The sequence below is a fragment of the Sebastes fasciatus genome, chromosome 18 (assembly GCF_043250625.1).
Source record: "Sebastes fasciatus isolate fSebFas1 chromosome 18, fSebFas1.pri, whole genome shotgun sequence".
NCBI lineage: Eukaryota > Metazoa > Chordata > Actinopteri > Perciformes > Sebastidae > Sebastes > Sebastes fasciatus.
In genome coordinates this window covers 12,978,534-12,996,802 of record NC_133812.1, presented here as the reverse complement: position 1 = coordinate 12,996,802, position 18,269 = coordinate 12,978,534, and the positions used below count along the sequence as shown (strand labels likewise).

The 18,269-nt window shown below is 38.9% G+C and overlaps 1 protein-coding gene across 5 annotated transcripts; it reads left to right on the top strand.

The window, feature by feature from the left end:
• Positions 1-366: 366 nt before the first annotated feature.
• LOC141756356 (triadin-like) lies at positions 367-18,246 on the top strand. 5 transcript variants are annotated; one of them, XM_074616015.1, is made up of 7 exons: positions 367-787; positions 7,278-7,476; positions 7,810-7,857; positions 10,098-10,139; positions 14,839-14,886; positions 15,970-16,131; positions 18,023-18,246. In XM_074616015.1, exons 2-7 carry the CDS (start codon positions 7,290-7,292, stop codon positions 18,043-18,045), a joined length of 510 nt encoding a protein of 169 aa, XP_074472116.1. In that variant the 5' UTR covers positions 367-787; positions 7,278-7,289; the 3' UTR covers positions 18,046-18,246. The 5 variants fall into 5 exon arrangements, with proteins under 5 accessions (XP_074472116.1, XP_074472117.1, XP_074472118.1 ...); XM_074616016.1 differs by lacking the exon at positions 10,098-10,139 and having other exon boundaries at positions 368-787; XM_074616017.1 differs by lacking the exon at positions 7,810-7,857 and having other exon boundaries at positions 369-787.
• Positions 18,247-18,269: the final 23 nt, after the last annotated feature.

The window sequence follows — 18,269 nt, the reverse complement described above, 5'->3', positions numbered from 1 at the left end:
CCACCAATCGCAATTAAAATGTATAATAAATGAAGCAAAATCAATGATAGCACTTCTTCAGTCACTTTAAAGGTGTAAGGGGATTGACTTGATATTTTTTGCAATGGACAGGTGAGGTCAGGGATGGCGTAATGGGCCTCTGAGGAGGAAAACTGATGTAACATCGGCTGCCTCCATCATTATAACATGATTAATAAGCTCTGGGTTTCCAAGACACATATCACAGGAGACTTTTAGACCTTTATCTCTTTACTCTCCTCTCCATCCCTTGATCTTTTGCTCCTACACCCTGTTTTCTTGCACTCCACTGTCCCTCCCCTCTCCTATTTTGGACTCTCAGAGAGGGCAGGGTGACTCTCAGTAGGTCAACCCCTTCTCCCTGCTCCTCTCTATCGCTCTCTCTCTCTCTTTCTGTCTCACTCTCCAGCTGGAAACTGAATCTAAGAAACTTTAACTCAAGAATTTCATGGACACAAAGCTTGAAGAACAACTTTGCAATTAAGAAGAACAATAAAAACATCCACAGAACTGTATACTGGATTTCCTTCCATTTTCTCCTGTGGGGAAGGTTTTGGGTGTATTTTTAGACCTGCTGTGATCCAGCTTAACTACGATTGCTGTGCGCCTTTTTGCTGCCGGATTTGAGCGTCTTTTTCTCACAATCAGCTGGGGCCAAAGAGGATTTAACGAAGGAGTTACATGCGCGTTTCTATGGTAACGGTGCATTTCCAGAGCCTTTGAAGGACTGAAGGTTATCACTGTACATCCAGCAAACTCAAAGCCCAAGGTACTGTAAAAATCCATGTCACTCTGGCTAAACTTTATAATAATGATCTGATACGGACGTTACTGAATGCTGGAAGTCCATATGCAGTTATTCTTTCTTATTGCCATTTAAATTATCTACTAAAGGTTAGCTGCTACCAGGGCATACTTCCAAACTTTATAAGGTGGATAACGAGGAAAAGGTGTGTAACAATTAGAGGATCTATTGGCAGAAATGAATATAATATTAATAAGTATGTTTTTTTTTGTGTATAATCACCTGAAAATAAGAGTTGTTGTGTTTTTGTTGCAGTAGAATGAGCCGTTTATATCTACATAGGGAGCGGGTCCTCTCCATGGAGTCCGCCATGTGGCCTACAGTGGCCCAGAGTGGACAAACGAGTCGATAACGTTACTTGCTCCTGTCGCCGCCACTCTCTCTCTCTTGCTTCACCACTCACTTCCCACGTACACACACACTCTACTCTTACAACAGCTGGCTCTAGAGAGGGCCAATCGCGTTTTTTGCATTGGCCGCCGTAGCTCTCCAACACGCTCGGCACACGGGAGAGGCTTCAGCTGGTTGCAATCTGCAGCCTCAGCGCTAGATATCCTCCACACTGTTCCTTTAAGGAATTTTTAATGTTATGATATCAAATAAGCCAAAACTAATGACCATTTGTGTTATAATCTATAATACATGCAAGGTACAATGTCAGCTATTAGCTCCCAGCTTGGGTGATGGAGTGTGCTATACACATTACTAAAGTCCCATTCATTTATCTTCACGTTGTGATTTTTCTTTTTAACTTCGTGGGGAGAAATAAACTTTAAAATCCCATTTTTCGCCTGTTGCTCTATTGCCACTTGCCGATATATTACAAATGTGACATCAATATGTGACTACTAACATCTCAAAAATGTACACAAGAGATAAACAAAACATGTTTAAATGATCAGTTAACTCCCATACACTGTCAGTTCACTCTTCATTCCCCTACGCACCTGTTAAACCGGTGGTTTCCCACCTTTTTGGCTTGTGACCCCTTAAAATGAAGCATTATGTACAGTACTTCTGCCTCCGTAACACAGATTAATGTGTGAATGCGTGAATTATGAGCAGTTCAATCAAAGACTAATTGTTTAATGTGAGGGATTTTTAAAAGCTTTAAGAGTTGAAAGAATTCAGTATTTCATGGATAAAAAGATATATTTTTTCTTTCCTTTCCCCCTCTGGGTTTTTTTTAAGATGTGTCTTGGGATCCCTAGGGGGTCCCGACCCCCAGGTTGGGAACAACTGCATTTGAAAATATTCGCTTTGATGTGATCTTTTAATGATCAATTACCTTTTTCTCTCTTTATCCTTTTTGCCGTCTTGTGACAGTGCCATACTGTAATTGCTGAAATGTAACCCAGAGGAATGGTTGACATGTAAATCACTGCTTTCATTTTCTGTACACATAAGCTGCATTTAGCTCATACGAGAACATGCTGAGTTTATTTTACAAATTCATTCTTTTATAAGCTTATTCTGTTATGAAAACGCATGCTTCTGTGCTTTTACTCTAAGCTGATATTGTACTCTCAAATAATGAAGAAGTATTTTTATCTTCAAGAAAAAAGTACCTATACAACAATGCAAAAATACTCCAAGTATCCATTCAAAATCCTACTTCGGTAGAAGTACATGTAAGTATTATAAGCAAAATGTTACTCGTTCAGCAGAAAAATTACCCTTGAGCCTGTTATATTATATATGACATTATTATTGATGCATCATTGTCTAAGCTGCATTTTACCGTTGTAGCTGTAAAGTGGACCTCGTTTGAATGACTTTATTTGTAGTTTAGTCCAGTGATTCCCAACCTAGGGGTCAGGGCCCTCACCAGGGTCATAAGATAAATCTAAAGGGTCATGACACACAGAAACACTTATTTGGATGAAACCAACGGAGACGTTTAGACGGGAAATATCTCTGTGATCCACAGCTTATAGACATCTGAACCATGAAAATAGCCGTGTTCCTATTCACATATTGCTATGCACATTTGAAAAGCTGTATGGAAACAACAATTCGATAACACTTCCTCAATTGCGGGAAAAAGGTTTTCTTTAGGTGTTTTTTGCCTGTCTGACCAAACTACGGTGTAGCTGAGTTTATTTGCTCAAACCCAGTTGATGGAAACGCGCCTAAAGGTCTTTGCGCACTAAGTTTGGATTTTTCATATTCGTTTTTTTAATCCATTTTAAAAAATTTAACGCACAGAAACCTTGCACACTGAGTCCGATGTGTTTTATTATTCTATCTGTTGCAAAAATTTGCATTGCAAGACAAAACTGAATTAATTACGCGGGTGGATGAATGACTTTAGTAAGATGCTATTGTCTAGCTGCCTAGAGCACAATCACTACTGTCTAATCTTTCCTACATCCTTTGTTTTGCAACCATCCCTGATTCCAAGCTGTTCTGCAATTACCTGCCACAATACAGTATATCTTTAAATACTGCATCTCTATTCTTTTATTTCTTTATTTTAAAGTGCTTTGTGCTCGAAGATGGAGCGAATGTTAATCATGCCAATTTGAATGACGGATGCAAAAAGCAGAAAATCAAACCCGTTACGAAAATGTTGACGTACGAAGGTTTCAGAGATGGTGTGTAAACGTGATTGACACAACGTTAGGTTGTATTTTTTTTCAAATGTGCAACAAATTCGGACGAAAAAGGTCATAACTTGAATTACTTTTTTTGCGACATTTCAAAAGGTTGTTTAAAATTCGCTTGACAACTGAAAGGAAACACAGATAATGTGTTGTATTTTATAAGGTTATCAAATGTTTTTTAATGTAAAATCTTAATCTGAAAAGTAACTCAATAACTCTAGCTGTCAGATAAACCACTGAAATGAGGTGGAGTAGAAGTATAAAGTAGCATAAACTCAAACAGTCTATCACTGATACCAACAAGATGACTTTATAAGCAGTAGCATTCCCATTTGTCATTAGGTTGGTGTACTCGTATCGGGGGATGCATTTAATGACTCACACTCTCCCCGGTGCTTTTGTCGCCTTTCATTTGCCCTCAAACAACAGTTACTAGCCTGCACCCACATCCTTCTAATTCTGTTCATTCCTTTGGTGTGGAGGACGCAGCAGCAGCAGCAGTTGGCGTCCCTCTTTGTGTGTGAAGATCAGCTTCAACACTTGGTGGTGACAACAGGTGGGCTGGGTCATCAGGGCAGACACATACGTTTGCTATAGACTCTGACTCACACTTTGACAGAAACTATAAAGCATTGGCTGTGTAAGAGGATTTTACTGTAACTAGATGCTTTGAAGAAGATTGGTGACGTGGATGATCCTCTTCTCTCCGCTTTAGGACATTCAGGCTGTTGCTCTGACCTCTTGTCATAGTAACATTGTGACTGTTTTAGCTGCTGTGGATCGATATGTTGGCCTGACCGGCCGTTGCCAGGGCTTCACTAGATCAATGGTCAGCTTTTATATCACATACACACACACACACACACACACACAAACCTCGGCACTCTCAAGCTCTACCTCTGAAATTACACACAAGCCGGCTGTTGTTCACCAGATCAATGGTTAGCTTTCTTGAATCACACGCACACACAAATGCACACTCGAGTGTGCGTGGGCAGAATTATGTTAAATTGATTTTGTAGTTTGTTTTTCTGAATGCAGCAACAGAAAGGTCAGCCCAAGACCAGCTACTGAATCAAAACACACCAATTGTTCACATTATACAACCGTCCTGGATCACATATACACATTGTTCAGTAGATAGATAGATTTTTTTGCAGTTAGTGTACAAGAAATCAACATCGTAAAACTAACAGGAAGTGATACAATACAGTACATGGGCTGTCAGACGTCAATCAAACTGTGACTTTGGAACGCTTCTGCCGATTAAACTTTACAAAGAAAAGACTAACTTTCGCAATTTGCAATATTTAAAAAAGTTTTGCATCTGTGATTTTCCTTGGTGCATTGCATTGTGGGCCAATAGAGGACTAAATGTGAGCACGATGTAAACACTTGAACACACATCAGCATGATAAGAACTACCTAAAGAGACAGAAACCAGCTTTGGGAAAAATTGATTTGACGTGTACTTTGACTTTTTAGTTTGGCCCATCTGCTACCATGGAGGAGGCGGGATTTATGACCTATACTGCAGCCAGCCACCAGGGGGCGATCAAGAAGTTTTGGCTTCACTTTTTGATAGCTGTCATGTCGTCCATCTGTATGTACAGTCTATGATTGGAGGTATACGTGCACAGAGGGCGGACTGTGGGTGGATGGAGGGTTTAATAGGGGCCCGACATTGATGTTTTGCCCTCGGGCCCCCCAACAGGTTAATCCGGCCATGCCAAAGTGCTCTTGCTTTTTTGCATTAAGCTTGAATACTTGTTTAATAGCCTTGTGCAGTCGAGCACGCTGTCTGGGTTTGAGTGCACCAGCTACATAATAGACTATAATATGGGTAATTCACTCAAGTGGAAGGATATATATATTAAGGAAAAAGCCAGGAGTGTGCCTTGAGGTACCTATGTAATATAATGAGGAGAGAGGGGAACCAATCTACACTCAGTTTCTTTTAATTGACAGTGAAGATGAGAACCAAACCGCCACCTAATTGTGTCAACGAGATTGTCATAATGAATGGTGTCAAATGCCTCAGTTGGACCAGCAGGACTCACGTGGATCTGCATCCTTCAGGGCCTCATTAATAACCTTGAGAAGGGCATATTTCTTCCGAGAGAGTCAGCCCTTATTTTAATTCAAATCTTCACAACTGTGTAGCTATCACTTTATATTTACAGATAAGCTGCATGAGAGGCAGGCAGAGAAACAGAAGGAAAAATAAATCATCTCAGGCGTTCATCGCAGCACGCCGCATAATGAACACAAACAACCTAACGCGGACACATAATCATGTTATGGCGCAAGGCCCCGCTGCCGCACATTGATGAAAACTTTCTTTAGAGAAGTAATTTGTCTTGTAGAGCAGGTTTTTCATGGAATTTAATCTCCTCATCACCTCGGGAAGTCTCTGTCTCTCCTCCTCATATCTCTCATCCTCATCCTCACTGATTCACTGACATCCATGTGAATAAACAGCTGCTGTGTGCATTAATCAAAAGAAATGGTAAAATGAATGCCGCAGACTTGCCAATGTAGATATTACTCATATTAAGCACAGATTAAAGTTAAACAAATTGGACTCAGTGGTGAATTCATGGTGGGAAGATGCCAGTATCAAGACATATGTAACCCTGTGTTTTGATACCAAAGGCCTCAAGGCAAAGTGGACCTTCCACCCCCACAATATTTGTAAGGTTTTCTGTAGTTTATTTAGAAAATTTGCAACACGTTTGATGCCAATTGTCTTTCCATGTGTCCTTGTGGAACAGGAATCTACCACCAAAGCCAGACAATTTGTTGCTGCACATCTCTTTTTAATCATAATCCTCTAAATCAGATGCTAATTGCATTTCCCTCTAATGCCTATAGATATTTATAGATGCTGACAATTTTAATAGTGACATCAGCAATTTTAGAGAACTTAGAAAACTATAGTCTCTTCAAAAAAAAAAAAAAAAAAGGTGTGGGATCTACATTGTTTCTTGGACAACAGGGACAAGATGACGATCAAAGTTAAAACGCATATTGTGAAAAGCTGATTTCAAGAGTACACACTCCCAACACTTTAAAGCGGCTTATCAATATTTTATATCAACAATGGGTCAAATAACTACTTGCAGCCCTGTCGCACGAAAAGGCGTTTGAATGATATGATTCGCAAGGCATTAAGCATGCAATAAGAACGCCGTCCTTGTTTTCAGCCTGTCAATACACCATGTAGTCTGTATTGACTGCAGTGTAAACGCAGCCGCATAACTACGCTACGTTCAGAGCTAGTGACGTAGAATTAAAAGTGAGAAAGCCTGTTTATATCGGGTCGGTGGGGAGGTCTATGGGTCCAACAAACACAGGACTTTTCAACCAGGAGACCGGTGGTTTGTTTAGTAAGTTACGTTACTGATGTTTGTCACGTGTTTTGTAATTATGTTACATTGTTACCGTACGTATTTCCGTTAGTTTACATACTTATTTTAAGCCCAACCATGACGTTTTTCCTAAACCTAACTAAGTGGTTTTGTTGCCTAAACCTAACTGCAGACGTTATCGTAGTTTCTTTGCGTGGCATACATATGACACGCTATAAAAGCAGGAATGTCCTTGTAATGTTGTATCATTATTACGCCTTCTCATGACATCGAGGTGATACTTGTATGTGACTGCAGTTCCTGTCAACTCTACAGTTTTTGGCTGGACCGCAGAGGGCCAGCCCTACAAGCGCAAAAGTCTGTCACTGAGTGATGAAGTTACGCGATTAGTCAGCCCAGTGTTTGAGTTTCCTTATTGGCCGTTGCCCTTTCAAAACGTCTCTCTTTCTCTGCCCCGCCCCCCCTTCCTGTCCTAAGCTCTCTTCACCAATGAGCAGTCAAGCCAACGGCGGGGAGGCGGTCCCTCCAGCACGGACCAATCAGAAGACAATTTTGGATGATGTCATTCAGACCTTCAGTTCACCAATGGCCTGGCTGCTGATTGTGGCACTGATCCTCACGTGGTCGGGAGTCGCCATCGTACTCTTTGATCTGCTCGACTATAATACTCTGACAGGTAACACGAGTCTTTGTTGATTATTTGCTTTTTATCATTATTTTAATCTTTTAATAGATTGTTAGTGCTATTCAACAATGACTATAATTCCATCATAATGTGATTATAATGTGCTTGTAATGTTTTATTATGACACTTTCCTTCAACTCGTACATTTACCCATTTTTCACATAGAATTTACACATCCATATTTCATCTGAACAACCTGTCAGACATTTTTGAAGCAGACTTCAAAAGTGGACGTGCTCTCATGAAGGTCATCATTTTCAATGTCCATGTGTCGACTTGGGACACACACACACACACACACACCATCTCATTTTTTCTTTTCAGCACACGTTTATAATGATGTCTCAACATCTGTGCCACTCCGACAACATGGTGTGTTGAGTGTTTCCCTTCATTTGACAGATGTATTGAAAATGACAAACAGTTTTGAGTAGTGCATTTTCTCACACTCACATCTTCACCTATAGACTCTAACATCAATTAGTCTATGTACCAGTGTAGTAATACAGCTGTGTACATACTCTCTCATCTTCACTTAAATGTCATACACTGGTAGAATGGATTGAAAGGGCACTTCCTGTTGTTAACACGCATATTAATAAGTCGCAGGGAGTCGTTATTTTGAATAAAACATGTAGTTATTTGATTTAAAGTTATGATTCCTTCTAGTTAACAACACTTCTTTAAATTCTATACATTGCCTGCTGCACTACAGAAACTGAGAGCAGCTTTGTTTCCTCATCTATTTCTAATCCTATTATCTTCAGCTCATAACTTAATTGTCTCGAGTGATCAAATTTCGTTTTCTGTGATCACACTTCAATTACTTCATTGTCGTGAGATAACAGAAAATGAATTTCCCTGCGAACGTAACTATGTTACTGATTGATTCAAGCAAATGCAGCATTCAAGATCTCCTTCAAACATTTTCCGCCTATTCACTGGGACCGTGATCAGGCTTACAAGGCTCTGCTCACCCATTAAGTTATATCTTGAGATAATGAGAAATGTCTGATTGCAGCGTAACAGGAGAAATCAAAAGAGAACAACTGGGCCGCACTCTTCAGCGTGTTGTTTTGTTTTTGGTAAACAAAAAATCTGGGTTGTTAACTACCCCAGAAATCAAAACACTGAACAAAAAAAAACGTTGCCATGTTGATGTGATTATACTCCTTTTGGGAAATACTCTTAATACGCTTAATTCACTCTAAAGGAGACTACTGAACGTCATCATGCCAACTCGTCGTCAGCTTTTACAGCCTCATTGTGTGTACTCGCGCTCATGCGACCGTGGTGTAGTTCATTTATAGCCTAACATTAGCTTTTTACTTCTGGCAATTGCATTCACGCTTCAGAAAAATCAGAGAAGTGGTGTTCATTTGTGAAGATTATCTTGTTGAACAAAACGTGTAAGTATCATAAACGTGCGTTTGCCACAAAGCTTATTTTCTGCAATAATCCAAAAACCAATGGAAAAATCCCATTGGGTTTTTGTCGAGGGAACCAGGGCGATGCTAACTTCCTGGTTGGCCTACAAAAATATGTCATCCCTGGAGCACTCTAAAGTGTACAGACATGAGAGTAGTTTCAATCTTCTCTTCTAGCTCTGTGCAACAAACCGAATGAGTGTATTTCCCAAATGTCAAACTATTTCTTTAAATTGCCAGACTAAAGGACTGTAATGAGATAAATTCTGCATATTCCAATGACAATGTCAACAGTTGAGATATTGCTTTAATTGAATTAGAATCAATATATTAGTGTGCATGTTTACATTTTCAAGGTTAACTTGTTCATTGCATTTAAACCATAGAATATTAATGGTGATGTGGACATTTTTAAATTGTGTGAAAGAATGATAGGTTGTAGTTTCACCTCAGCTCCAAGTATTTTGCACTTTTCCTATTTGGTAACGCTTTATTTTACAGGTCCGTAACTTCCAAATGATTTTCTAATAGATTACAAGACGTTTCCAGGGAAAGAACTGTTATCTAGCACTAATTAAAAAAATAGAAACTACTATTTATGTCAGCTAAATATGCAGGCAAGCAATCAACATATAAATTTTCAATAATAAATTAATATTTATTCTGGTTTAAATTCAACTTTTCTTTCAAGGACATTCCTACTTTCCCTACATTTAGTAACACATTGCACTGCTCTTTTCAGAAGACTTCTTAGAAATGAGGGAAATTATTCAGGTATAATGGGCCTGTAAAATACAGCATTACCATAATCACATATGCATAATGGTGAAGCATTAGCATGCACTCCAGTGATCTAAATAGAAATGACCCACAAAGGTCAAACCGTCTCCGATTCTCCCAACCACACAACAGGAAATCAATCCCTTTGATTTTGTCACAGGTGAACGTGCAATGTGCAGCTCGTTTCCTGTGATAATGACCTTTCTATCAATTCTACCTCATATCTGCTCCTTATCACTCCCACCACTACCACACATCACCATGTATTTGGACTATCCTACGGTGTGAGGATAGTCCTGCCTCACACATCACATCAACACATCTTTAACTCCTCTCCTCCTTCCTTCAACCCCTTCACCTCTCCTCCATCCTCATGCTGTCAATCACCTGCCATCCCATCCAAAGAGTACACATCATACTGTGACGACCCCGTGTGTTTATCTCCTGGTAAAAACAACCACAGCAAAACCACTAACAGTTTGACTGCATGGCTTGCTTGTACTAGAGCGTTGCTGTGACAGACCAGAGATAATCAAGATATACATGATCCATGTCTAGAGTCCAGTATTTCAAAATGTGAGACTCTGTATGGAACATTTTAAAAGGGTAAATCAACTCTAAATCACTGCAAAAAAACCCTCATTGAAATCATAGACTATTTATATATAAAGATGGACAGCACATCTCCACTTCCTCCCACTGTACAAAAGTAAAGCAAAAATATCCCGGATACGGGGGGTCATTTGGAGCCAGAGTCACAGCCGCAGATTGTCAGCGAGAGAGACTCACAGCTGTCAATCATGATGTCTTCCTCCCTTTTTATAGCTTCAAATAACTAATTAAAACCAAACTTGTCAGAAAAATTAACACTTGAACATGAATCAGCGTGATAAGAACTACCTAAAATGACAGAAATCACCTTGGGGAAAAATGTATTTGACGTGTACTTTGACTTCCATGTTGGCCCATGTCCCATCAGCCAACATGGAAGGGGCGGGATTTATGACCTATACTGCAGCCAGCCACCAGGGGGAGTTCCAGATGTTTTGGCTGTCATGTCGTCCATCTTTATACACTTTATGGTTGAAACTTTCCACCAACAAGTGTTGTCCACCAGCTGTCAACTTGCTAACTTACTGTCCGTTAGCAAGCTTGTTAGCTCAGTCGCTAACGGAACAATAAATTTGCAAGTGCAAACAATTTCCCTTTTGTGCACCACAGCTAATAAGCTATGATAGCTTTCTCCATTTTGGACTCTCCAGCTCTCCGTTCTGTCAAGATGACTTCCTGTTGGTCAACGGTGTAGAGTCGCAAGTCAAAAATCACCAAATTGAACTTGAAGATAATTTGCGCAGATATAATTCACCCCTATCAATCATGGTGGTTCCATTGGAATTAATTGGTGTTGCTACAAAATTTCCTTGTGTTAACTTGGACATTATTTCCAAAAATAGACATTTGGGTGAACTGAGTCTTTAAGTAATTCACGGTTTTGAACATGGAAGATAATTTTTGACCTTGGGAATATGTGTGAATATGTGAATAAGTGGTCAGGGTTGATTTACCCTTTGAGCACCGTTTCCTGACGTAAAACTTTAGTTAACTTATTTGCTCAATAGAATGTATTCTTGTTCTGGTCTGCCATCAAATGAAAACTGATTATGAAGCCTCTCAGATACAGATGACAAATTAAAGGAAAAACAGTCTAGTCTAGAAAGGTGTTTGGCAACCACAAACCTACAAAACAACTTCAGTGCTACTTGTAATAAATCTCTGAAACTCTACTGGAGGGATGAACACCATTATTCTTCTACTGACATATCTCCAATATGGTGCACAGTTGGCAACTGTGTGGAACCATCTGCATTTGTTACATTTCACTCATTTATTCAGGTTTTTCTTTAATTTGTCACCAGTCTCTGTATCCCTGTCTTCAGGTGCATGACAACTCAAAATGTGTGCCTGTGTTACTAGTGTGGAATTGCATGTAGGTTATATCTGTGTTTCCTGTGGACCTGCCAACAGTCCTCAATGACTAAGACAGATACGCAGGCTTAAAATAGACATCTAGGTATTGGGTTACGACTATTGTGTCTAATGACAACAGTAAATCTGTCGGCCTGTTCTGATTTCAAGTTCAATCATTTGTACAATGTTGCAGATTCATTTTCTTGTGGCGGCTGACATTGAAAAATATGTTCAAGTCATGTGGCTAAATATTTCATATATTTCAATCTGAAATATCAATAAAAGTTGCAAATCCTTCCTCTAAGTCAAGGAAATGTTTCTCCCATGCAGGGTTAAGGATAGCGAGGAAATGCCCATGAAAAGCAAAGCGTCCCCTGTACGTTGCAGTTATCTTCCATTTTCTGAAGCAAATATTTGCAAGTTGACAATGATGAAATGCTGGGCTGCATTTTTAATCACAAGGCTTTTCTCCCATCATGACATTTCAATAAAGGCCAGTGTGTGTAAATGAAACAGCAAGGAGACTTTCTCGGACAATAAAGAAGAAATGCAATTCTCCCTGTCGGGAAAGAGCAGAGATAGTGTGTGTGTGTGTGTGTGTGTGGAGAGAGAATAGCCAAAGTAACATCAGAGAAGGATACAGATATAGAAATTTGGGAGACAGAGACACACACACTTGCATAGACATACTGTAGGCTATAGAAAATACCGCAGAGTAGGGGAGAGCGGGGTAGGTTGGGACACTTTTGTATCAACACCAAATGACCTTCCTTATTACAGACAGTAATGAAAATGATTTGATCCCTGAACAGAAATAGGTGTCTGCTAATAATTTATCAAGTTCTTTAGAGCCCAACTCAAACATGAAAGGAACAATTTTGTTAAATGTACGCAGAGTTCTTCCCAAAATTCTCCCTCTCCGAGTTGGTTGGGACACCTTGTTCTGGGCTAAAAAGAAATATAATTTAAATTTCTTTGAGAAAAAGAAAACATTTGTGAAATTATTATATTTTCATAAATTAGTGAGATATGAAATTTGACCAAAAAAAAGGGTTTCTGACTGGCTGTCACTTGAGTAAACATTAATGCTGCAGTAGGTAGAATTGGAGCAAATATAATTTAAAAAAGTTATTTTTATAAAACGGTCACTATATCTGACAGTAGTGCTTGAGACAGGTAATCTGAAAGAAATCATGTTCCTCTGTGTCCTCCGGTGCTCCTAATGGCACCTGCAGGATTACACGGACCGGAGGAAAACAACCAATCAGAGCCGAGCTGGAGTCTGTCGTCTTCTAAGTATAAGCCAAGTATACTTAGATTTTACTGTTTACTTAGACTTTACTGTTTACTTGTCAGTATAAGCCAAGTATACTTTGATTTTTCTGTATACTTGTCTTTATAACCTAAGTATACTTAAGTATATCTCTGCTACGTACATAAAAAGTAAACTGAAAGTATACTCCCTTATTCTGAGTTTAAAATAAGTATACTAATAGCACACTCGAATAAACCTGTATTTGGTAAGGGATGGTTACGGCTCCCTCACACTTATCCAGCTCAGATGCGTCTCTTCCAGCTACTTTACTCTATTTTTCTTCTGAGAGGTTTTTCAGAGCCCTGCGGCACAATTTGTATTTTTAAACTCTTTTCTTTCTGCTTTATCATTTTGATGTGGCGGCTAGAAACTAGAAAACTAAAGATAGAGAGAAGTAGGCAGACGAAAAAGAGACACAGGATGAGAACATAAAAGTAAGACTGAGACAGAAAATAGAGGGAAACAAAGAAGGACAGGGAGGGTGGAAAGGTAAAGTGGAAGAGAGACTGAATGAATAAGTAACCGCAGTAAAAGGACGACGGAGAGTTAGCGGGGGGGAGATGCTATAGCCTTCTGTTCCCGGTGTCTCTGTCTGGAGTGCCAATCAAAGAAATGTCAGCGCATTAATCAGCTGTTTATGAGGATCCATTATACGACTCCTCCACACTGGGCAACAAACAGGCACAAAGCTTCTTCCACCTGGGAGAGCTGGAATATTAAAAAGATCAACTAATGAGAGCGGCCGCTGGGACAAAGCCGCTGTGAATGGCAAAAGAAGTATCAACGTAGGAAAATAAAACTGAATATAATTATAATACCTGTTGGTGTAATTGACTAGCTTTGCTTTAAAACGCCTCCTTTGCATCATTAGGAACCAAACATTTACCAGCTTTGGTAAATGTTGAACTCTGACGTTACCCGTCTCAAGCAGTGTCGATTTACACATTCGTTCACTAATAAGTCTATGAAATTACCTGTGGAAGAAAAAATACTCCCAAAAAGATATAAAATAATGAATCAGTCAATATGTTGGCACCACTCTCTCATAACTCACCCTTTATAAATAGTTTATAAGTTGTAGTTAATAGCTTTATTACTAGTTAATAAATCATTTATTAATGCGGTTTAGATCAGTCATAAGCCATTAATAGGAAGAACTTTTGGGTTTGTTAATAATCTCCATGCCAGTCCAAAAGTTATTCAGTGACACTAGCATACTTTATATAGTAGTATACTATACAATATATATATTGGGACGGACAGTGTGGAAACACGGATACAACTGTTGAAACCTTGGTTGCCGTTTCTTGCTGTGTTCTCACCCAGCATGTCCTCTGCATCAGAGAGATACAGGAAGTCCTAACATGTTCTGTAAGATGAAAAGTGTGTTTTGTGTGTGTTTTTATTTCTTCTTCTTTATCATGATGGCCATTATAGCAGCAAAACAATACATCTAAAGCTGTATGTGGCTGTGATGCTGCTGATCTTCTGTGTGACTTTATCTATTTTTATGGATTCTCTCTCTCTCTCTGTCATGTGCCTTTTTCCTCCTCTCTGCTTCTTTCTTTTCTTCTCATTTCTCTATTGTGTGCCTCCTCGATTCCTCTCTCCTCCGTCCTCCTGCCTGTGACCCAGATATCGATCTCAGCGTGTCATCTCGAAGGATGTCTCAATTCCTAAAAGGCATCTGGAGGAGAGAGGAGGCTTGAGCAAGGGTGCACAGGGGAGGATGCAAAGAAAAAGGAATCGAGGATGTACACACTGAGAAATGAGAAGAGCCACTGGTCTCTCTTCAACCTGTACTCTACACTTCCCGTCATGCTGTCTCTGTTAACGTTGTGTTTGTGTGTCTCTCCCCCTCAGGTCTCCCTCCTCCTTCTGCCATCGCTAAGAGAGGCTTGAGGGCCAGAGGCAAGCAGAGAACCATCGTACACATCACATTCACTCCTTAGTACTGCATCTAAATATATCTACAGAAATATTAAACAATATTTCTCTCTCTGGCAACCTGCTCCAACCAAACTGAGACCTACAGTATCCATAATATAATGAACCACCGTAGTGTGCTCCAAACACCTGTACATGCATTTTATTTATACAGTATACATGCTATTTAATACTGTACTATCTTTGTGAAGCTTATCATGTATGGAGTCATAGGAGTACCATAAAAAATAATTAATCTGTAAAAGAATAAGACAATAAATGCAGAAATATAAAGAGGAATAAATAAAAGAATAACTAAGTACATTTTAAAAGTGGAAATATAAAGAGAAATAAATAAAAGAATAAATAAAATCGGGGAAATATAAAGAAAAATAGATTAAAAAAAGAATAAATAAATAAATTACAAATGTGGAATTAGAAAGAGAAATAAATAATAGAATAAATAGAAATGTGGAAATATAAAGAGAAATAGATACAAAGAATAAATAAGTAAATTAAAAATGTGGAAATATAAAGAGAAATAAATAAAATAATAAATAAATGTGGAAATATAAAGGCAAATAACAAAAGATAGAAGAATAATTATAAGCATTTTCATTTATTTTCACATTTATTTGTTTATTTATTTCTATATATATTAATTCATATATTTTTAAAAATATATATTTTTTTATTTATTGCAAATAAATAGATAAAGAAATTCTGTATATTAAAAAACAAGTATTCTTTAGATAATATTATTTATTTATTTGTATCCCTTTATTTTTTCCTTATTCTTTTACAGATTTGTTATTTTTTATGGCACTCCTATGAATATTCATCTTAATTTTTCTGTTAAAAATGTGTGGTCTATGAAGTGATTTCAACTCTATGGTAGTTTTTGAGACTAATGTTTGAGTTAGGGTCCTTAATATTCTGTCCAGTCCCGTTTACTTTCTCAAGTTCGGTTTTACTTGATCAAATATCTGTTGTAAATATTTCACAATATCCCACTCGTCTCTGCTTTACAAATTATTTTATTTTATTCTATTTTTTAATTCTATTTAGGTGGTTTCCGTCCAATAAAATCAAGCCCTGCTGGGGTCCCTGCTGATGTCACAGCTCAGGAGAGCACTGATTGGTTGGAGATGATATGGACTTTTGCAGCCAGTCTGGTAGCTCCTGATGAGGAGGAGGAAGGTATTCACCAGCTAACTGAAACCATCACATGTAAGAAAACATCACCTCATACTAACTAACCATTTATTGACGAAGATGATTAATTACTAATATCCTGAATAAGATGCTTATCCCACCTAACTTCTAATTCAGGACCTATGCACCAAATCATGAATGAAACATTTTAATATTCTGGACGTAAAAAGACTATTAATCAGCATGGAAATGTATTGAGAAGCTATACGCTCATCGTGATAATCCAGGTCATGCAGATAATAGCAATGATGGAGCTGTCAGAACGTAATCACTCACTGACTAACAGAGTTGTAATGGATATGACGCCCTTTTAACCCGCTAAATTGTGGAAATATATTAGGCATAAAATAAACTTCCCGTCTCATCTTCTTTATTCAATTATCAGAACCAACAGCCCATTAAAAATACTGTTAATTAACTGTAGTGAAAACTTGAACTGGAGTGCTTTATATTTTCCAATTCTTCTGTCACGGTCGGTACACAGGAGAAAAGGGATTGAACCAAATGCAGAGAGTCGGAGGCAGCAGAAAGAAATTCAGTGATTTATTGTGACTAGCTTACTGCCTGTAACTAATTACTACCATTTGGACTCTCTGCCTGAGAGTCCAAATGTCGGCAGGTATCAGATAGACAGAACACAGCATTGCAACTATCAACCCAGTCTCACGGGAAAGGCGTATAAATAGTACGACATTATAAGGACATTCTTCATATCATGAGGACGCATTTTAGACTTTTTGTGTGTCATTTGGTACGCCATGCAAGAAAACTCTGGTAATGTCCACAGTTAGGTTTAGACAACAAAACCACTAGTTAGTTTGATTTAGAAAGAAAGTCTTGGTTGGGCATGAAATAAGTACGCAAACTAAGTAAAATACGTACGGAAACAACGTAACATAAGTACTGAAAACACGTCACAAACATCACTAACATAACTTACAAAACAAAACACCAGTCTCCTGGTTGAATGTCCTGTGTTTGTTGGACCCATCCACCTCACTGCCCGCCCGCCAAAAGTGGTCTTTCTCACTTTTTATTCTATATCACTAGCTCTTATGGTACATGTCCACAGTGGCATTTTTTTATCGCGATGGATCACCTCAATTCCCAGCATTGGACACTTGATGGGCTGCCACTAGACACAAGGCACCTGATTGGACGAACGCTTTCCCTCGTGGGCAGCTGCTCCCAGCTTTCAAACCGGAACCAACATGTCGGCTCTTTTGGAAACTTTCTTCTCTTATATCACGAAAATAGTTAATCAAAATGTGTTTCTGCAAAAAATATTTTAATGTGAGAAATAAGCCATGCAGTTGCTAAATCTGCACGCTTAATGCCTCGCACATTAACGTGGCTTTCATCCGCCTTTTCCTACAAACGGGCTGCAACTATGACGATCTGATAACAGAACAAAGGAAGTGGGCCGGTATATGGGCTGAGTGACTGACGAGGGAATGAGAAAGAGGAACAGGTGTGTGGATGGGTGTGGTTATGTGATGGGGGGAAAGAGGGAAAGTCCGAGAGCATCTTGAGGACGGATGGAAAAAGGCAATGATGATTGATTTTGGGGGGACTAGAAATGTGTCTGGAGAGGAGGGACAGAGAGACAAAGTGTGACAACTTCAACAACATTTGCTTGATGCTCTCATTCAGACTGAGGAGCAGAGAGTTACTGTATGTTAGCCAGAGTTATAAACATAAGAAGCAGTTAATTTACAGAGGGAGAGGTTAAAGGCCAAAACAACAGCAGAAAGACAGAAGAAAAAATAATTATGTTATGCAAACAGCTTAATACTTTTTGCTTGTTAGGTAATATCAGCCAAGAAACTGCAGTTTGAGGTTTAATATCTGCACCTGCAGTAACTGGGATTGATGAACTTACCTCATTTTCTCCTCTGGCCTTCAGCTTTCCACTCCGAGGAGCTGTGAAGAAGAGGAGCGTGGAGAAAGGTCAAGAATGGACAAGTATGAAGAGCCAGAGAGAGGAAGAGAGAAGAAGAGAGAGTCTGTCTGAAGTGGAGGAGAGGATGTAAAGAGACAGAAGGAGGAGGAGGATGTACAGTTTACCACAGTTATGTTTCTTTCTGTCTGTCTGTTGGAATTTGATGAATAAAAAATGACAATTTGAAACCTTGGCTTTGGTTTCCTTTCTG